The sequence below is a fragment of the Diplodia seriata genome, assembly GCF_021436955.1.
Source record: "Diplodia seriata strain FDS-637 chromosome Unknown scaffold_9, whole genome shotgun sequence".
In the NCBI taxonomy this organism is placed as follows: Eukaryota; Fungi; Ascomycota; class Dothideomycetes; order Botryosphaeriales; family Botryosphaeriaceae; genus Diplodia; species Diplodia seriata.
The window spans coordinates 2,343,685-2,363,645 of NW_027117316.1; the positions used below are offsets into that span (position 1 = coordinate 2,343,685).

The window sequence follows — 19,961 nt, forward strand, 5'->3', positions numbered from 1 at the left end:
GGCGCGCTCGCCGGGGGACCAGGGCAGGGCGAGGGAGATGGCCATGGTGGAGGGAGGGAGGGGTGCGCGCGGCTAGCAAGCAGACGGGGAGGAGTCCTGGAAGAAGGAAAGGATGAGGGAAATTCTCGTGTGAAAGGCGGGGGGATCTACGGGCGTTGGGTGAGGGGTGAGTGTGCAAGGGAACATGAATGCGGGGTGAAGATGTTTTTATATAGCCAGGCTTATTGTTTAGTTGTCTACGTATTAGGAGTGGATGCCGAAAGTGCCGCTGGAAGGAGATTCGGAGCGTGTGGTTCAGCGGCATGATGATAAAGCAGGCGTGGTGGAGCGGAACCGTCAGTCAGACGCGCCTTGCCGTAAAGCGTTTAGCGAGGCCCGTCATTGGTCATGTTATGGATTGCGCGAGAGTCGATCCTTCATCATAATAAGCGGCTCACCATCGATCCTATGTTTGGAGTCGTTGGAAAGTGTCTAAGCGACGGGACATGCCCCTTGCTGTTCCAGGCCCGCAGGCGTTTCACGACGCATGGGGCCAGAAGCTGCGACGCTCGCTATTGGTGGCCGAAGCCACGAAACAATAGTCCGGCTGACAGGCGTCATGGAACAGCGCCTGCGGAGCGAAGCTGAAGCAATTAGATTGCCTCTGCCGCCCTCCTCTTTAGCTGGGACTCGGCCGCCGTCTCTCTCTTCTCTCCCGTGTGTATAGCCTCTGGATAGGCGTTACCTCCCGTCCTCTCGTTGAACCCACATGATGGCGCGCAGCAAGGTGCAGCCGACGCACTACCCGCGTATCCCGTTCCATTTCCTGCGCAGCGCGCAGCTTCTCGCCGCCACCATCGTGACCTGCGTCCTGGTCTTCTTCGTCGATCAACTCCACCACGACGGATACTCCATCCCGTGGACCTTCCTCTTGGTACGTGGTGACTAGTGCGCCCTGGAAGATGGTGCGACTGACCAGCTTCGTGTAGCTCCTGACGGTCTCTGCCCTCACCGTCCTCTTCCTGTCCTTGACCCTGGTGCAGCATTGCTGTTGCGGGTTGAATCCTCGGCTGAACCAGGTCCTTAACTCTGGCCTTCTCGTGCTATGGACCCTCGGCTTCGCGCTGTTGTCTTGGTGGTCGTCCGGGACCGTGGGCCATGTTTGCAACAAGACTTATTGGAATGACGATGACGGTATCATGATCTGCCGCATCTACAAGGCCTTGTTCGCTTTCTCGCTGCTGGGGCTGTAAGGACGTCTTTACTCTGGTTCGAATTGGCCACGCATGCTGACGTTGGTGGTAGTGTGTCAACGCTCGCCGCCCTCCTCTTGGACGTCTACGTCTTCAAGCGATCCACGCGTCGCGGCAAGTACAACCAGATGCTGAATCTGGATGTGAAGCGCGGTGCATCGGCTCCGCAGCAGTCGCCGTGGTCCATCAACGTCGAGGAGCCGTACGCCGAGCAGGGACATGTCGAAGAGCAGCCCGTGCGAAAGACGGCTAAGCACAAAGGCTATGAGGTGCCGGATGAGCAGTATGCGTACGAGGACACCGGGTACTATGGTGCTCATCGGATGCAATGATGCTTTGATGACTTTGGAAGTCTTCCCTTGCTGTCAATGGTGGGTTTGGGTGGAGCGGGATTCGATGCGTTAGTTATTTCCACCTCCATGCGTGAGAGACAATGGCATTCATGGCCTTGGATGATTTTGATGAAGTGAAAACAAAGGTTCAGCCCGATCGGGCCGTAGACTCGCAAGTGGAGCCACAGTGGCACGGTGCGATCAGCGCTCCACGGGGCTCTGAAAGACAATAGTAATGCCTTGGAATCCCACGGCTGCAAGCGAGAAGCCTGGAGCAAACCGGATCATGATTGTCTCTCTTCCTCGGGCACTCTTAGGCAGTTTATAGCGAAGACAAAGGAACGAGCAGGGATCCCTACTGTAACCAGAAAGAGGCCGGGCCGCTGCTGCTTCGCTTATCTATCGCGTTAGACAAACTTTCCATTTCGCTCAGCAACCAAACCCACCGCTCCTGCCCCGAGCCCTCTGTTCTCTCCTCCATCTTTGTGATACCCCGCAGTCCGTCTTCTAGTTTCCTTTCTGCCATTCGCTCTTTGCATTGCTCAGGAACGCCAGCAAACGGCAATTGAGAAGGAATAAGCCCGCGCAGAAATTTTTTACACGTTCTCATTCCGATCACGCCGACGCGTCTTCCCGCCTCTTTACGCGACTGCGCCCCGCAAACGACACCGGAGCAAACCCAACCGCCAACTATCCAATAAAGAACCATGCCATCCTTCCGGCGGAGCTCTAATTCTCCCAAGCCTCCTGGCTCGACCGGCAGCGTCTTCGATAATTTCTCCTTTAGTGACTCCTCCAAGATGATTAGCTTTGGCAGCAACGATCTACCCTTCCGGACCTCGGTCGCAGCTTCCGACAGAGGCTCGACCACTAAGGAAATCTCATCTCCGAATGGAAGCAGCCATCCTCACGGCGTCGACCGCGTCGTGCGAGAATTGACGCGCTACCTCGATCTTCTCAAGCCCAAGAAGCAGGCCCAGCAGCAAGACGACGACACGTCGGTATGCGGCCTGCATATCGAGGAACTGCTCGGCGCGCCGCTCTTCTCCTGGTCCGTCAAGCTCGCCCTAGCTGACGAGCGCAAGCGCGGCCGCACGCCAGCCAGCGCCCATTTCGACCAATTCGCCCTGCTGGGCCAAGAACGCAGCACCAGCAGCACCCGCGCCTCGGCCCACAACCCGGACGGCGTGGAGCCAATCTTCCTGAACACTAATGCCCCGTGGTCGGCGTTCCTGTGCGGGTCGCAGGGGTCGGGCAAGTCGCACACGCTCTCGGTGATGCTCGAGGGCTGCCTGCTGCCGAACAAGGCGCTGGGACGTCTGCCCGAGCCGCTGCAGGGCATCGTATTCCACGCCGATGCCTTGGCTGCTGGGAGCGTGTGCGAGGCCGCCCACCTGTGCAGCGCTGGCGTTTCTGTGAATGTGCTCGTTAGCCCCAGTAACTACTGGCGCTTGCGCCAGGCCTACGGCAAGATTCCGGATCCGAAGAGGTGCTTGAAAGTCAGACAGCTCAGGCTGAAGCCCAAGCATCTGAACGTGGAGAGGATGTTGGCTCTCATGGCGTTCAATGAAAGCAATGGCCGTGTGCCCTTGTACATGGAGGTGAGTGACACTGTTTGGGTTATCTTTGGTGCAACAATCATGACAGCACAGAGGGGGGGTACTTTAAGTTTTCATCCAGACGGAATTGCAGTCTCTAGCAGAACGTCCGAATGAGACTCCAACTCACCCGACGATTTTGCATATCAAACGAATCGACCCTGCACTCAACAACGGACCAGATAACTAACGAGCACATCCCAGGTCATCAACAAGATCCTCCGCGAAATGGCAACCTCAGCACAGCAATCCTTCCAATTCGACTACAAACGCTTCCTCCAACTCCTCGAACAAGAACGGCTCACGGGCGACCAAAAGGGGCCCATGACGCTGCGCCTCCAACTGCTCGAATCCTTCATGGACGTCAACGGCACAGACAAAAACACAACACCAGACGACATGTTCTCCCCGCCACCAGGCTCCCTCACCATCGTCGACCTGACGGACCCCTTCATCGACGCCTCCAGCGCCTGCACCCTCTTCGACATCTGCCTCGCCCTCTTCCTCGAAAACGCCACGCCGGCCACCCCCTCCCGCGTCATCGCCCTCGACGAAGCCCACAAGTACCTGTCGGCGGCGTCGGCCGCGTCCGACCGCTTCACCGACTCCCTGCTCACCGCCATCCGCGTCCAGCGCCACGCCGGCACCCGCATCATCGTCGCCACCCAGGAGCCCACCGTCTCGCCCCGCCTCCTCGACCTCTGCTCGCTGACGCTCGTCCACCGCTTCTCCAGCCCCGCCTGGCTCGCCGTCCTGCGCCAGCACCTCGCCGGCCTGTCCGCCGTCGCCGGCCGCGGCGAGGATGAAGTCCGCGCCCTCTTCGAGGAGATTGTCACCCTCGGCGTCGGCGAGGGCCTGGTGTTCGCGCCCAGCGCCATGCTGAGGGTCGTCGTGGCGGGTAAGGAGGGCAAGGATCAGAAGAGGATCGTTAAGCTCGGGACCGAGTGTTTGAGGTTTAGGACCAGGCCGAGGATTACGAGCGATGGGGGGAGGAGCGTGTTGGCGGTTAGGTGAGGGGGAGAGAGAGATGGAGAGGAAGGAAGGAGGTCGGGGATTGGGGCGCTTGGAAGGTTGGCTGGATGGATGGATGGATGGAGGGGAGGCTATGGCGCACGCGCTGCCTGCTTCTTCTTTTTTGTCTTTCGACCGGGGTTTTTTTTGGTTTTCTTTTCTTTCCCGAAGCGTCTGGTTATACGTTTACGGCGTTCCCGCATTGGCGTCGGTAATGATTGGGTCCAATTGGAGAAAAAGGGGTCGTTTGGGACTTTTTTTTTTTTTTTTTTTTGTGAGGCTTGAGGCGGCAGACATGCTCCCATCGATAGAAATTTCCATTGAACGATTTGTAACTCTACCATGACAATTGCTCTACATGGGCCCGGCAGGCTGACAGAAGAAATTGGGCCGGTCCTCTGAGCCCCATCGATGATTAGTAGTGGAATCCAACATTCGGACAAAGATGCGACTTTTGAATGAATGCAGCTACCCGCGAATATAATGTAATATTTGTGGGAGTGCCAATTTCTTTATCATTCGCCGTGTAGGTGCGAAGAAACACGCAGCTGGGCTGATTCATATATCTTGCTAGACGGCGTAGTCATTCCGTTTTGTCACAGTGTGTAATTCTCCATTACTTTAGTCGTGCATGTCGTTTTCTCATCCTTTCAGCTCAACACCGAGCTTACCAGTTCGCCCTCTGCTTCAGCTTCTCGTTCTGCACAATCTCTATCCAGTATTGGTCCTCATCTATAGCGTTGTTAGATGCGATTCATTGCGGGGCTCTACCACGACTTACCAAGGATGAAGGCAATGTTCTTCATGCGGCCGTCGGTCAGCCTCTTCTTCCAGTTCACGCCCTTCTCCTCCCAGCGAGCACAAGCCGCTTCAAGGTCATCAACAGCGACGCAAATGTGACCAAAGCCTTGGGGCTGGTCATTTCCGTTGTGGTACTTGAAGTCGGCGTCATCTTCGGTGCCATAGTTCCAGGTCAATTCCAGGAGGCCCTCCCGATCAGCAACGGGGTTGACGCCATTGGCAGATTGCTCGGGTGCAGGCGGGCCGTAGCCGAGGAAGTAGAGGTTGAACTTGGCCTCCTTGTTCTCAGAGACACGCTTGAGCTTCATGCCCATGACGTCCTCATAGAACGCCAGCGACTTCTTGGGATCCTTGACACGGATCATGGTGTGATTCTATATACTAAGATGAGAACTTTCAGCGTTTTCAGAAGTGTGAGGATCGCTTACCATGCGGTAGGTCTCAAGGTTGGTCTCCTTGACATTCTCGGTCGCCTCCAACGGCTGCTGACCAATGATCTCAACCTGTGCCCATGTGTCAGCCCCCAATCATTTGTTGTCCTGGAACTTAATACCCAATAATTGTCTGGGTCGAGGGCGAAGGCAATGTGCCGCATGCGACCATCGGTCAGCTTCTTCTGAAACTTGTACCCCGCATCCTCAAGCCTCTGGCAGGCAGCCTGGATGTTGTCGACCGAAATGCAGAGGTGGCCAAACCCCTTGTGCGGCTCGGTGTTGCCGTTGGTGATTTTGTAATCGGGGTCGTTCTCGGTGCCGTAGTTGTGGGTCAGTTCGACGATGCCCTCGCGGTCGGTCCAGTGGTTGCCGTGCGAGGCGGCCTTGGGGCTGTCGTAGGCAAGGAAGTAGAGGTCGAACTTGGCATCGGGGTTCTCGAGCTTGTTGATGAGCTTCATTCCCAGGAACTCGTAGAACTGGACTGATCGCTTGGGGTCCTTGACCCGGATCCTGCAGAAGCACTCAGTACGGGTGGCTGTAGATGTGGGATTCTGGCGACGCACATAGAATGGTTAAGCTTGTACTTGCTCGGATCGGTCGCCATTGTCGCGAATGCTTTGACGAATGTGTGGGTTGACTTTGTGGGGAATAGAGGCCGAGACTGTTTGAAGGCTCGTAGGAAGAGGCGGGGGCTGGTGAGCATTGGCGGGGGCTGCAAAAGGATTCACGAAGGCACAGCGGCAGGCGGCAAAGCAATAAGTAATTGGCGACGGCAAGCTCGAGAATAATGACGTGGGCGCGACTGCCCCTCTCTGGCCCCGCCATTGCCGCGATAATCCCGAGGCGCAAGTGCAGGCACGCGAACTGAGCCAAGGCCTTCAGGGCCATGGTGGTGAGGCTGCGCACTGCGGATCACGGTGGGAGGCAAAAGCAACACATGTCGCCGCGGACCCTGCAGGAGTGCTCCGCTGCTTTAACGTTCTCTGGTCGACACCTTGAGGGCCTTGACCGGCGTCTGGAGAAGCCACGTGATAAGGCTTCGCTTAGCCCGCGTTTAGCGCCCGAGCGATAACCTCGTGAACCCCAAGCTTTGGCCTATCAACCTCGTCACGACAGCCATGGCCGCCGTCCACGAGAAGAGCCGCGCCCAGTCCTGACCCGGTCCACCATGCTCCGATCCCTTGCGCAAATCTCCAACCCGTCTCGCACCTGCATCCGCCGCGCTGCCCGCTGCACCCCGACTCTGACTCTGATGTTGACGCCTGCCTCGCCTATCGCCGCCGGACTCGACTCGCTGAGCAACACGACCTAGACCCTCCCCGGACAACACCACCGCCTCAGCCGCCTCTCGCTTGCCTGCCTATCAGCTCCACGCGCGCCTTATCCGCCTGCTGCTTCCAGCCACGCCCTTTCACGCAGTCTGTATGTATTGCCGCGTCCTGTTTTCGCCCCAAGCCTGATTCTGCCCAACCCATCCTGCCGTCTGCCTTTGCTTCGGCTGCCTTCCTGTACCACCTCACTTAAGGCCGCAGCCGCCGTGTCACATTGCTTCCCACCCTCTTGGCTCCACTCCAGTCCCTGCACGCATCTGCTGATCACGCCAAACTGCTTGTGTCGTTTGCGCCGCCCCGGAAATCTGTGCTGATTCCTCCCAATGTCCAGGCCAGGCCCGCCGAGCAAGTCGCCCATCATGCTCAACGTCAAGAGACTCAGCGACCTGCTGGCCAAGAACGTGGACCCGAAGCTGTACCCGCGCATGTTGTGAGTGCCAGCGTGTACGCCTCTAGCGCCGCGCTAATGTAGTTGCAGCGTGATGTCGCCGAATGGCACTCTGCTAGCTTACTCAACGCCCGCCAACATCAAGGAGCTCAGAGACCAGGCTGCTTTGATTTCCATGGCCTGGAAAGAACACGAGCTCAACATCCACTCAGGGGCAGATGACGCCGATCATGATGGCCCTTCGGCTCAGCCGAAGCCACTGGAGACTCTCACCATTGAATTCGACAACAACAACCTGATTGTACGCGCCATCCAGTCCAAGCTACTTCTAGTGCTGGTTGGAGGCGTTCCCCCAGCGCGCAAGCACACGTTCAAGATTACTCCCGAAACCCAAGGTGGCCCTCGCTACCCCATTGAAGTCTCCGGACTCTCCGGCGGCCGACACGACGACGTCATTGAGCCGTCGCAGTCTCCGCGAGCATCAGGCCAAGGACCCGATCTTGTTGGCTCTCCTGAGGCTCCATCTACCGCCTCCATCGCCGACAGCACCATGAGCCAAAGGGAAAAGGACACGAAGCTCGGTGCTCTTCACATCCAGCGCAAGAAGCTGGACGCCATGACCAGGTTCATCCGGCAGGATTTCGAGAGGAAAGGGTTCGTCATGCCCGACGACGTGAGCTTCCCATAACGCACATCCCTCTATCTCCTACTCGGTTACGGAATATTGTACTGCGGGACCATCTGGCGACGGGCTTCGGGGACTCTGGGAAGCGAGTTAGCATGCAGCGGCATATCTCTTGACGCGAGGCGTTGTGATTTAGCATTTCTTTGGATATCCCGGTCTGATGCCTTTCTTACCTTCGTCCATGCGTATTGAGTTGCACTCGAGCATTTCAGCGGCATCATGCATCGGTTCATTGCATTTTGCTCATGTAGGTAGAGGACCATGTATACCTCGGCATAAACGTGGTTTCCACTTGATTACCTATGTCGGCGGTCTCAATGGCCCGAGAGCTCAGATCCCTGCCCCCAAGGTACGAGAAAATGCATCGACATCGTTATGACGTCATGCCCTCACTACGCAGCACCGACGACACCTCCCCTCACCAGCACCTTTTACCCGCCCGCATCGCAATCGAAATCACCCACACCCATTGTTCCCCTACCACAAACGTAGCACCCTCCCATTCGCACATCAGCCGTGCAGCCAGGCGTACCAGCTGACAGGCCACCCCTCAATCCCCCTCTTTCCGACCGGCGAATCAATTCGCCCCCCATCTGTCAGATCCCACCTACCAAATCTGCCATCCTACAATCGCACAGGAAACCGAGAAGTTGGACAAGCCACCCAATTGCCCATAAGATCACCCCAGTCGCCCCCAAGATGCTGCATCCCACGACCACCATCATCGGCGCCGCCGCCCGCCGTACCCTGACCACCATGCCGTACCGCCTCCGCAGCACCTGCCCGCGCGGCACGCGCATCGCGGCGATTCGCGCAACCACGAAGACAACCGCTCCCACGGCTCCCATGACCATGACGAACAGCACGCGCCTCTTCCATCACTCGCGCACAGTCCTCGGCTCGACCAAGGAAGACCACATGGACCGCGAGCGGCTGAACCCGTCGAGTACCGAGTACAGCAAGTCGGGCTCCGACGACGACGCGGCGAAGATGAGCGACGCGGCATTCAACCCGGACAAGACGAGCCCGGAGGAGGCGGTGGGGTCAGCAGACCAGGAGAGTGGGGAGGTGAGGCAATCACAAAACAAGTCTTCTCAGGTTTGTCTCGTTACTGTTATTATTCTGAGATGCGGGAGAGGGAGAGGCGTAGAATGCTGGGGGTTTTCACGATAAGAGGAGGGGAAATGGCGTCATTTTCGCATCCCTCCGACTCCCCACGTTTTCTTTGACCGCGAGAAGACGGCCCCAAAATCTCCATCTCAAGCAATTGGGTTCGCTGACTCTTACCTCGTTTTCACTATCAGGGACCCAACCCGCTAGACGTCAGCCCCGGCAACCAAGAAGTCAGCTCAAGCAAGGACCCGGAGCAGGGCGGCCCCGACCGCAGCCCCTCTGAGTCGGGAGAACCGAGCTCGAGAGCCAGGTCGAGCAGCAGGGGCAGCCCGAAGAAGCACGGCGATGGCAAAACCGGTGGCGGCGGCGTTTACTGATGGCAGTAGAGCGATTGAAGGTTACGCGAGAGACCGGGCCATGTAGCATAATCTGCCGGGTGAAAAAGTAGTTGGGCGAGTGGAAAAGTGACGGGAGGAGTTTCAGTTAAGAACGATGAAGGCCTCTGCATCACGGCGTTTTCGGCGGATGGGCATCGAATCGAGAGCATCTATATGGCTGTTTCCTTCTTGACCACCAGGAACCAATGCTTAGAACTTTAATTCAGTCCTCCTCCATCCACATTCTAACGTGTCAGCTATCCCCAACCGAGCAGTCTGCCACTGTTTACTTTATTCCACTTCAATCTTCTGAAAACATTCGCCGTCCTAGTGTCATATCACACTATCCATCGTTCTTTCACGACTCCGCTGCCAAGCGAGCTTTCTCGTTCACGGGGTGAGCAAGTATGCGCAATATCACCACCACCGCCACATCGTCCTCAGCCTTCCTTCCAATTCGCTTCTTTGGGGCGAGTGAGGGAGCTACCGCGCTCCTGTAGCACCCTTTGGCGTAGCGAGCTTCTAGACTGCGAAAAGAGGCTGTGGTAGATAGCTTTACGCGACTGCCATATATATATTCCGCCCACATGCCTTGTTCCTGCCTCGTGGAATCGCAAGATCAGCTGGATACTCGCAGGGTTTTTTGCTTCACGTGGGTTTGAGGCATCTCATAAGCTTCTTCTTGTCTTCTTAGTCTGCTGCGGTTCCATCTTCCCGGAAAGACAAACCTCCCCACATCAAGACCCAGCTGCTCCAGTCTGTCGTGAACTTACTGCAGACTCACCTCTCAACTTCCGACCTTTCCAAACCCACCCGTCCCAAAATATCCCCCAAGCCCCTCGTCTTCCTTACCCTCCTCTCCCTCACTCCCTCCCACTTCAAGATCGAGTACCCCCTCTGGTGCGGCGACTCCTTCGAAGGCACCGCCTCACGATGGATATACCTATGTACGTCACATCCATGCACACAATCCCAGGCCCCTCCCTCCCTCCCTCCCTTCCCGTGCGTCCCGTCACACCCGAAACCCTCACAAGCAAACAAGAACACCTACCAAGGACACACAGGCGCCAACCAACGTCAACCCCACGCCCACCCCCACCTCCTCGACCCAACCGCACGCGCTAGCTGGCTCCTCACGGGCGACTTCGTTGCGCCCACACGTCACGCACCCAATGGTAGGCAACTAACCTACCTACCTACGTCGGATACGAAACAACACCAACGTCATGAACGGCATGTCGAGCAGGCTTTGGAAACCTACACATGGTTCGATTCCTAACTTATCTGCTCAACTGGACTTCGGGACGCTGGCAGCACAGCGAACCTCCTGCGCAAGCTGCCCGTGGAAGTGTGGTAATACGTGCGTGGTTCTGTCTTCAATCGCCACGGCACTTGTTGGAGAGCGGAGGCCGATACAACTTTTAGGTCTTTGCTTTGATGACTCTCCCGGGGGGAGTTTGGGGGGAGGGGGGGGGGGGGGGGGAAGATTGGCCTCATAGGTCAGTAATGGTTTAGCGATTGCAGTGAAATAACACATGCCATTTGCCAGTGCTTAAGGGTAGTCTAGTAAAACAGATAAGGACAAGGATCTTAAGCATGAATCTGGTTCTTTCTACTCTAGTCTACGAATATTCTTATAAAAACACAAAGGTCTTACACCAAGAATCGAAATAGTAAAACAGCAGGATTCCCAACAAACACCCCATTTGGGGATTTCGTTTTCTCGGCAATCATGGAAGCTACGCTAGAAAGCATAGCATCGTTACCATCCGCCCTTCTTCATCGCAATAAATTCACTCGGAACCCTTAGGTACAGAGCAGCGTGGGGAAATTTCGGAACCAAGCACACGTTTCTGGGGCGTGGTCTGCCCGTCGTTACCTGTCCGCTGTAACGCCGACTCCGCCCACGCTTTTGCCAAGGTCCGACCTTCGATCCCACTGGGTTTGTTGGCTTCGAAGTTCTCTTTCTGGTCGCGGGAGAGCGGAAAGGCGGTGGCAGGTAGAACTAATGTTCTTTCAAGACCGCTTGGATTCTTTTGCTTTGGCAGAGGCGCGCTGACAATGGTCATGGGTGAAACCAGTGGCGAGGGGATCTGGAGGAGTGGTAGTTTCCGAATCCTGAGGCCTCTCTCGCGAGACGAAGGTAGTGAGTAATACAAGTGGAAGCTCCATAGAGCCATTTTGTGATCAGTGCTTGGCAGGAACCCATCCGAAGTTGATTGCTTGACTTCCTCTGGGGCCTCTTGCGCCTCCGACATTCTTGAGTGGTCGGGGGCTGCGGTTGATAGGGACGGACAGCTGGGTATGGAAGAGGCCGTGGAATGCATGGTTTCCGGAGAACATGGGCTGAGAAGTGATACGGTGAGCAGATGGTCGGCTTAGCAAAGCCAGCAAACCGGAGCTTAGAAGAGCGTGAGCAATAAGCCGAATACTGAACGGTCAATTCGAATACGTATATTGCCAGTGACGATTGCGACTGCCATTCTCTATGTCTCAAAACAAAGACAGGCAGTTCCAGCTCGTTCAGGACACATTGCGTAATCAAGCAGCCAGATAGACAGTATGCCCCGGAGCATCAGGATGAAGACAGCGCATGCTTCTCGAACGGTGAGTCAAAACAAGTGTCTCGGTTATCGATTGGAAACAGTCATAGCTTGCCGAAGATTCTGGCGAAACAAACACTGCTTTGTAAGTGGTGTGAGAAATGTTGCTTGGAAGTAGACGCCTTCAGAGCATTGCGGCCCGTGTGCCGAGACAGGACAGATCTCACAAGTCATATGGCACCGAGCATATCTCCGTGGCCATGCTTAACAAGGTCATGCTTAACAAGTAGTAATTACCGAGTAGGGAAGGTGGCGGGGAAGGCAATGCAGATGGGTTAGCGCAGTTGACGATGAAGGCTCGCAACGCCGACATGGCTCGCGCGATGCAAGAAAAGAAGTCTGCGGCCATGGGTCGTTGATGATATGAAGCTCAGGCGCGGATGGTGGGAACAAAGGGCGCAGCTTTGTTGGAACTGACCACGTTGCGGGTGGCCAACACCTGGCAGATTCCTCCATCGTGTTAATGTGCATCAGGATGGCGATGACTGTTCCGCGGCTCCACACGACGGTGGCGATGGCGGATAAATGAGCCATGGCGCAGAGGCTGATGCCACGGTGGCCGCAGAGGAGCGCCAAGCCTCCACGTGTATTCTTCGGGCGAGCATCGGGGGCTCGAATTAGCAGCCGGGGCGCACCTGCAAAATAAGCATGGGTGGGGTGGGCGGCTTCTGGAAGGTTCACGCGGCGGAAAGGACAGGTTGCAGAAAGCGCTATTGCGGCCACTGATGCACCGCCGAACCCTGCCGCTAACCCGCTTTCAGAGGCGGCGACGCTGATTCTCCGGTGCTGGAGCTCCAGCGAAAAGGCAACGGTGGTGACTTTACATAGCGCCTACATAAAGACCACCCCGGGCCGTCGCTACCTTTCGACCCTCACTCTCCCTCCTTCTCTTCGCCCGATCCGCCCTTGCGCTCAAGGTGCTTTCTGTGATACCCTTTGTCTGCTAACAGCTCTGCGGACGAGCGCGTCTCTACTCTCGAACACCTTCCTCCCCCACCGCCACCGTTTCTCTCCACCGCTCGACATGGCTCGGCGGTCGGGAGGCGCGTCCTCGCGCTTCCAATGGACTACCGTCCTCTACCTTCTCCTCGTCATCTGCGCGCCCATGGTGCTGCTCGGCACCGCCAAGGCACAGTCTGACGACAACGGCGTCAAGGGCCCCGTCATTGGTATCGATCTGGGAACCACCTACTCCTGCGTGGGTGTCATGAAGGGCGGAAAGGTGGACATCATTGTCAACGACCAGGGTAACCGTATCACGCCCTCGTGGGTGGCTTTCACCGACGAGGAGCGTCTCATCGGTGACGCCGCCAAGAACCAATGTAAGTCCCACCGTGGTCTCCGGCTCCAATGCCAAAGCTCACACGTCCCGCAGATGCCTCGAACCCCTCGCGTACCATTTTCGACATCAAGCGTCTTATCGGCCGCAAGTTCAGCGAGAAGGACGTGCAGAACGACATCAAGCACTTCCCCTTCAACGTCGTCAACAAGGGCGGTCAGCCGCGTGTCAAGGTCGATGTCAAGGGCGAGGAGACGACCTTCACCCCCGAGGAGATCAGCGCTATGGTTCTGAGCAAGATGAAGGAGGTTGCTGAGAACTACCTCGGCGAGACCGTTACCAACGCCGTCGTCACGGTTCCGGCCTACTTCAACGACGCTCAGCGTGCCGCCACCAAGGACGCCGGCACCATTGCCGGTCTCAACGTCCTTCGTGTCGTTAACGAGCCCACCGCTGCCGCTCTGGCTTACGGCCTGGACAAGAAGGATGACAAGTCGGAGCGCCAGATCATCGTCTACGATCTTGGTGGTGGTACCTTCGATGTTTCCATTCTTACTGTCGACGAGGGTGTTTTCGAGGTCCAGGCTACCGCTGGTGACACTCACCTTGGTGGTGAGGACTTTGACAACCGTGTCATCGACTACTTCGCGAAGCAGTACAATAAGAAGAACAGCGTCGACATCACCAAGAACCAGAAGACGATGGGTAAGCTTAAGCGCGAGGTTGAGAAGGCCAAGCGTACTCTGTAAGTGCCACGGAAAACACTCTGGAGGGGAACAGTCCACTAACGTTTCGCAGCTCTTCGCAGATGTCCACTAAGATCGATATCGAGTCCTTCCACGACGGCAACGACTTCTCCGAGACCCTTACCCGCGCCAAGTTTGAGGAGCTCAACAACGATCTCTTCAAGAAGACGCTCAAGCCGGTTGAGCAGGTTCTGAAGGATGCCAAGCTCAAGAAGAGCGAGATTGATGATATCGTCCTTGTCGGTGGTTCTACCCGTATCCCCAAGGTTCAGGCCATGCTCGAGGAGTTCTTCGGCAAGAAGGCCAGGAAGGACGTCAACCCCGATGAGGCTGTTGCCTTCGGTGCTGCCGTTCAGGGTGGTATTCTCGCCGGTGATAAGGAGGCTACCGAAATCGTCCTCATGGATGTCAACCCTCTTACTCTCGGTATCGAGACCACTGGCGGTGTCATGACCCACCTGATCAAGCGTGGCACTACCATTCCTACTCGCAAGAGCCAGATCTTCTCGACTGCTGCTGATAACCAGCCCGTCGTCCTAATCCAGGTCTACGAGGGTGAGCGTTCGATGACCAAGGATAACAACCTCCTGGGCAAGTTCGAGCTCACTGGCATTCCTCCGGCTCCTCGTGGCGTTCCTCAAATCGAGGTTTCGTTCGAGCTCGACGCCAACGGAATCCTTAAGGTTTCTGCCGGTGACAAGGGCACGGGCAAGTCCGAGTCGATCACGATCACGAACGACAAGGGTCGCCTGAGCGCCGACGAGATCGAGCGCATGGTCGCCGAGGCTGAGAAGTATGCCGAGGAGGACAAGGCGACTCGCGAGAGGATCGAGGCGAGGAACAGCCTCGAGAACTACGCCTTCAGCCTTAAGAACCAGGTCAACGACGATGAAGGTCTTGGTGGCAAGATTGACGACGACGACAAGGAGACGGTAAGTTCCCATACGTGCGATGTGGCAGGAGCTCGAACATCGGCTGACTTAACGTGTTGCAGATCATGGAGGCTGTCAAGGAGGCTCAGGACTGGCTCGAGGAGAATGCGGCCGAGGCTGTCGCTGAGGACTTCGAGGAGCAGCGCGAGAAGCTGTCCAACGTCGCGTACCCCATCACCAGCAAGCTCTACAGCGGCGGTGCCCCTGAGGACGATGACGAGCCCAGCGGCCACGACGAGTTGTAAGGAGTCGGCATGGAATAGCGAGAGAAAAGCTTTGTATAAAATTCTAGACAGCAATTTTTTGTTTCTTCGCCTTCAGGACGGACTGTCACGGATCAGTAGGATAGGGAGTTCTATGGGGGATATGAATGGACGAGAGTTTGCATTGCCTGAAACGAGAGCCAGCTCTGATTAGCCGCCGGTGCGAGCATGCGGTCTGTTTGGTGCATCCCTGTGCTGTGATACGAATACGCCCAAGGTGTGGCGGTACAGTGTGGCCGTGAGGGTCCGGCGGCGTGGAGGGGGGATTATTGGCTCGGAGCGAGGGCAGAGGCAGCCAGGTCGCCTGCGAGTTTTGATGATGGGCTCATCTAACGGGGTCACGAGTTGCTCCCAGCGACGGCGTGTCATGCGGTATAGGGAAGGCGATAGGCGGCGTCGATTGTCATTTTAGCCGACTCCATAATCAATTCGCGGGCAGCTGCTTGTGGCGGAAGCAAGCCGCGTTCGGCAAGCTCGGGACAGCGCAGGGTGGCACAGTGGAGCAAATTTCAAATTTCGCGAGCGGGGTGTCGCAACGGGAAGGCGGTCCAGCACGGCGTCCGTTTCCTCTGCGGACAGCTGGGCGGCCGCGCGGAAGTGTCAAGAGCATCGCCGGGGGGAAATGGTTCGCAGGTGAGGCCTCTGGCGCCGGATGCCGCTGGCCCGCCACGGGTGATGCGGTGGCTTCGTGGGCTGGTGCATGCTGTGCCTGCCAGGCTGCGACAAGCAGCGCCAATGACTGCGACGGCGGGGCCAGGAACAGGCTAGCGCTGCGGCTTTCATGCGTGGAATCAGGCTGGGGTTGGCGACGCCGCAGCCGCTGATTGGGCGCCCGTGCGGGCTGGGGCGCTTCATAGGCGTTTGAGATACGGCCAGCGCCCGGGCCACGCCGGCAGCGGTGGGCGCGCGACACGGCCTCCACACGTCCCAGCCGCAGGCCTGCAAGGCTGCGACCTTCATTGCCGCCGACATTGCACATCGCAGCGCGCGAAGGCGGTCCTGCGACGCGGTCGCCCATAAACCCACCCGATCCACCGCCGCCGCGCGCCCTCCCTCGAGAAGCCGTTGTCCAACCGCGCCGGCGACAATCACTGCTGCGCCAACACGCCAGGCCTTTGTGCCCGCGACAAGCACGCTCGTCGATCACCACATTCCTTTGTCCCACGGCCAACAATAGCCATTCATTGTGCGACGGCACGCCAACCTTAACACTTCCACCACCCTCCTTCCAATCATGCCCCTCCTTGCTCTCGCCCCGCTTCGTACATAGCTGCATTCCATTCCTTCCGCGACCGTCGATACAAGGGTCCCGCCGCCGCCTCTTATCCCACTGCGTCCTCTCCTTCTCGCCCTCATTCCGCTGGCGGCATCGCAGCTGGACTGTTCGATCCAGCGCTCCCAACCCGGGCAACTGTGTTGCTCCATTCGGCGTGAGCGCTCGACGCCTCACCACCCGCCCTTCCCTTTTCGTATACCCCCCGACCTGCTTCAGCTGGACTGAGGCGACCACTCTCCTTACTACGTACCCGCTCTCTACCCAACCACCCCACAGCAGCCCGCCATGGGTTGCTTTGGTCGCATCCGCGACCAGGAGAAGAACGTCCGCGAGGAGCAGAAGTGGGACTACATCGTGCGCCACCTCGCCTGCCCGCCTTTGGATGCTTTGCTGACCCCGTGACAGACTCTCAGCGACTTCACCTCGTCGTCATGGAAGTCGAAACTCTCCTACCTCTGGCTGTGGATCCTTAGCGGCATCGCGATAGCCGTCTACGCCGCCGACACCTTCACTGCCGTCAACCTGCTCGTCTTCAACAAATGGTCCAGCCAGGTCGACCCGGCCATCGACTTCAAGGTTTCCAAGTGGATCTCCGTCGCCTGTATCATCGTCTCCTGGGTTCTCGCTGCTTTTGCTTGGCTGCGCGCCTTCCGCGTCATGCGCGGCGGTGGCGTCGCCGACAGCTACCTCGATCCTCTGGCCGCCACTCTCCAAAGTTCTCGTATATATTCGGGCGGGCATGGCTGGAGGCGTTTCCTCGTCTTCGCGGAGCTGACAAAGTCCAAGAAAGGTGTCGATTACATTGCGCTTTTCGTATACTTCTCCTTCAAGGGTGCCTTCCGCATTATCCTGGCCGAAGGACCGCGCCAAGTTGTCAACGCTGTCACGCTCTGGGCCGCCATGAAAGCCGACCTGCTACCAGAGGGCGATCACGCCGAAACCGATGGACATTCCTCGCTCGAGCAGTTTTGGTTCAACGTCAAGCTCCTTGCCAATGAACAACAGGAACAGGCCATCATTCTTTCGACCATGTTGTTCACCTTGGTTATCTGGGTCTTTGCGGTCTTGGGCTTGATTTTAGCCGGCGTGCTCTACGTCCTCTTCCTCTGGCATTATATTCCTTCGGTCGACGGCACTTTGGCCAACTACTGCAGACGCAAGGTTGACAAGAGGCTGGAGCGTGTCGTTAGCAAGAAGGTCCAGAAGGCTTTGGAAAAGCAGGAAAAGAAGATCAGGCAAGAGGAGGAAGATGCGGCTCGTGCGGCGGCGGCGAAATTGCAGATGCAGAATGGTGGCGGACCCCCGAAAGTGAAGAAGCCGGGCGTTCTGCAGAGCAAGCACTCTCGCCCCGAACTGGTCCCGCGGAAGCCTACTCTGCCTCAACTCAACGGCCTGGAAAGGACCAACACGCAGAAAACCGTCTCGACGCTTCCCGCTTACTCCTCGCAACCGCCATCCCGCCCCGGTACATCCAACACAAACCGGACGGCAGCTTCCAGGGCTCCAACGCTTCCCCAAATCGGAGACGATGGCCGTCCTCTTGGGCCCGTCAGGACCGAAACCTCGTCGTCTGGCTGGTCTGCTCAGAGTTATGGCTCAAACGCACCGCTTCTTGGCGGTGCCAGTGATATGGGAGAGTCTACGCCACCTCCGCTTCCTCCGATGCCGATGACCATGCCGATGACTCGCGAGCGTTCTTTGACGAACGGCTCTCAGCAGCGCTCCTACACGCCACAGGGTCCTCCGCCTCCGCCTCGTAGCACGCCAGGTCCTATGGGCCCTCCGCCCCAAGCTCGTGGAACGCCAGGTCCCATGGGCCCTCCATACCAGGCTCGCGGAACGCCAGGTCCTATGGGTCCTAATGGATACTACCCCCCACCGAGGTCCAACACAGCCTTTAGCGCTGGACAGCCGCAACGGGCCTACAGTCCTATGGATATGCCTCCGATGCAAGGTCGCAGTTCGCCTGCTGTTGGTTTCAACGGCTATGGTCCGAACGGCTTCGGGCCGAACGCGTACGGGCCTCCGCCTCAAGCACGGGGCTCGCCCGGACCAGGGATGATGCGTCAAAACACTGGCTATAGCATGAACGACGGCTATGGCATGCCCCCTCCTGGACCCATGCGCACAAACACTGGCATGGGCTCCATGGGCCGTGGCACACCTGGACCCTCCCCACTTGGAAACATCGACTTTGGCCCTTCTCCACTTGTGAACATCGACTTCGACCCTTACGGCCGTCAATCTCCGGCGATCCATCAACCTGACGCGTATGAGTTGAAACATCAGCAGCAAATGATGGGTCGCGATGCTCGCAATGATTACGACGGCTACAACGGTGGATACGCCCCCAACGTCGATGATTACGATCCGTTCCGCGCTGGTACCCCTGCGCAGGGTCCCGTGCCTCCTGCAAACATGTATCGGCCGCGCTCGCCTAGCAACGCTTCGACACCATTGGCCACGACCAACTATGCTCAGCAATCTCAGGGCACCTACCAGGCGTTCAACCCTCAACAGAGCAACCCTACGCCTGTGTCGCACAACCGCAACGGCAGCGTATCGCCTGTTCCTGAGGACGAGACGCAGGTTAGCCATGGCCGACAGGGCAGCTATGGCCAGCAGAGCTCTCACAGTCGTCAGAGCAGTCTCGGCCAACAGAGCAGCCACAGTCGCCAGGGCAGCTACGGTCAACACAGCAGCCACAGCCGGCAAAACAGCCACGAACGCCAGCTCAGCCAGGGTCGGGGTTCTCGCAACTTCTCTGTCCCTCTGCGGTCGTCGCAGCAGCCGATCGGTCCTCTGCAGAGAAGGGCCACGGAGCCTACGCAGGAGGCTCATGTCGAGGTCGATGAGCATCGCCCGTCGACTGCAGGTGGCCGGAGTCGTGACCCCTCCCCGGAGGCGTGGCGTCGGGTTATCTAAAAGCCGTGAGAGGCGACAATGATGGTTGCCTCTTTTTTCTTTCTCGAAAAATCTCATCTGCTGGTTTTCAGACTCGTGATACCCTTCATCGCCTGATACCCAAACTTTTCTTTTTTGCCCTTTTATACCACTACACTTCGAAACACTGCGACGACTCTTAATGAACTTATTATATGGAGGAAAAAGGCTTGCTGAATACTTTCTTTAACGATGAGGGGGGTTTGAATGGAATTTTGTTTCATTACCACTACGTTCGTTTGATCTGGCTTTTGCGGAGGTCATAGTTGCCTTTTTCTCTCGTTATGGCTGTACAACATCACCTTTGCGACTTATTAGCATTAGATAGATCTCAGAGCGGGTCGCTGTAAAATTATCTCTTTTGCTGCACACTCGATGATTGCCGCTTCTGCTGGTCCTGTCTCCTGCTGGTTCGCGAATCGACGGCGGGCTCAACGCTGCCCTCCCCAGGTGAATTTATGGGTCTTTTATCTTACTTCCTTCTTGCCGTGCGCCTTGCTGTTAGTACCCGTGCGCTCGGGCTTCGCGTCGGACGTTCGCTCGAGCCGGAGTCATCGGATTTGCGCGGTCGTGAGAGGTGGTGTCATACTCCGTGGGGAAACTCGGGGTTGTGGAAG

At 57.3% G+C, this 19,961-nt stretch overlaps 7 protein-coding genes across 7 annotated transcripts; 6 read left to right on the forward strand and 1 right to left on the reverse strand.

Moving 5' to 3' along the window:
• Nucleotides 1-751: 751 nt before the first annotated feature.
• Nucleotides 752-1,564, forward strand: SLS55_009118 (uncharacterized protein; the record flags this gene model as incomplete). Its single annotated transcript, XM_066780521.1, has 3 exons — nucleotides 752-913; nucleotides 969-1,228; nucleotides 1,285-1,564. 3 exons carry the CDS (start codon nucleotides 752-754, stop codon nucleotides 1,562-1,564), a joined length of 702 nt encoding a protein of 233 aa, XP_066629750.1.
• A 707-nt stretch (nucleotides 1,565-2,271) lies between these two features.
• SLS55_009119 (uncharacterized protein) lies at nucleotides 2,272-4,176 on the forward strand (the record flags this gene model as incomplete). Its single annotated transcript, XM_066780522.1, has 2 exons — nucleotides 2,272-3,165; nucleotides 3,367-4,176. The coding sequence occupies 2 exons, from the start codon at nucleotides 2,272-2,274 to the stop codon at nucleotides 4,174-4,176; spliced, it is 1,704 nt and encodes a 567-aa protein (XP_066629751.1).
• A 664-nt stretch (nucleotides 4,177-4,840) lies between these two features.
• GLO1 (Lactoylglutathione lyase) lies at nucleotides 4,841-6,012 on the reverse strand (the record flags this gene model as incomplete). The annotated part of the gene is made up of 5 exons (XM_066780523.1): nucleotides 4,841-4,905; nucleotides 4,955-5,348; nucleotides 5,403-5,477; nucleotides 5,528-5,918; nucleotides 5,972-6,012. 5 exons carry the CDS (start codon nucleotides 6,010-6,012, stop codon nucleotides 4,841-4,843), a joined length of 966 nt encoding a protein of 321 aa, XP_066629752.1.
• Nucleotides 6,013-7,098: 1,086 nt separating this feature from the next.
• SLS55_009121 (uncharacterized protein) lies at nucleotides 7,099-7,815 on the forward strand (the record flags this gene model as incomplete). Its single annotated transcript, XM_066780524.1, has 2 exons — nucleotides 7,099-7,169; nucleotides 7,218-7,815. The coding sequence occupies 2 exons, from the start codon at nucleotides 7,099-7,101 to the stop codon at nucleotides 7,813-7,815; spliced, it is 669 nt and encodes a 222-aa protein (XP_066629753.1).
• Nucleotides 7,816-8,511: 696 nt separating this feature from the next.
• On the forward strand, nucleotides 8,512-9,302 carry SLS55_009122 (uncharacterized protein; the record flags this gene model as incomplete). The annotated part of the gene is made up of 2 exons (XM_066780525.1): nucleotides 8,512-8,880; nucleotides 9,117-9,302. 2 exons carry the CDS (start codon nucleotides 8,512-8,514, stop codon nucleotides 9,300-9,302), a joined length of 555 nt encoding a protein of 184 aa, XP_066629754.1.
• A 3,708-nt stretch (nucleotides 9,303-13,010) lies between these two features.
• Nucleotides 13,011-15,107, forward strand: KAR2 (ATPase with role in protein import into the ER; the record flags this gene model as incomplete). Its single annotated transcript, XM_066780526.1, has 4 exons — nucleotides 13,011-13,227; nucleotides 13,281-13,929; nucleotides 13,983-14,862; nucleotides 14,925-15,107. 4 exons carry the CDS (start codon nucleotides 13,011-13,013, stop codon nucleotides 15,105-15,107), a joined length of 1,929 nt encoding a protein of 642 aa, XP_066629755.1.
• Nucleotides 15,108-16,686: 1,579 nt separating this feature from the next.
• On the forward strand, nucleotides 16,687-19,326 carry KCH1 (Potassium transporter; the record flags this gene model as incomplete). Its single annotated transcript, XM_066780527.1, has 2 exons — nucleotides 16,687-16,755; nucleotides 16,807-19,326. 2 exons carry the CDS (start codon nucleotides 16,687-16,689, stop codon nucleotides 19,324-19,326), a joined length of 2,589 nt encoding a protein of 862 aa, XP_066629756.1.
• Between the last annotated feature and the right edge of the window lie 635 nt (nucleotides 19,327-19,961).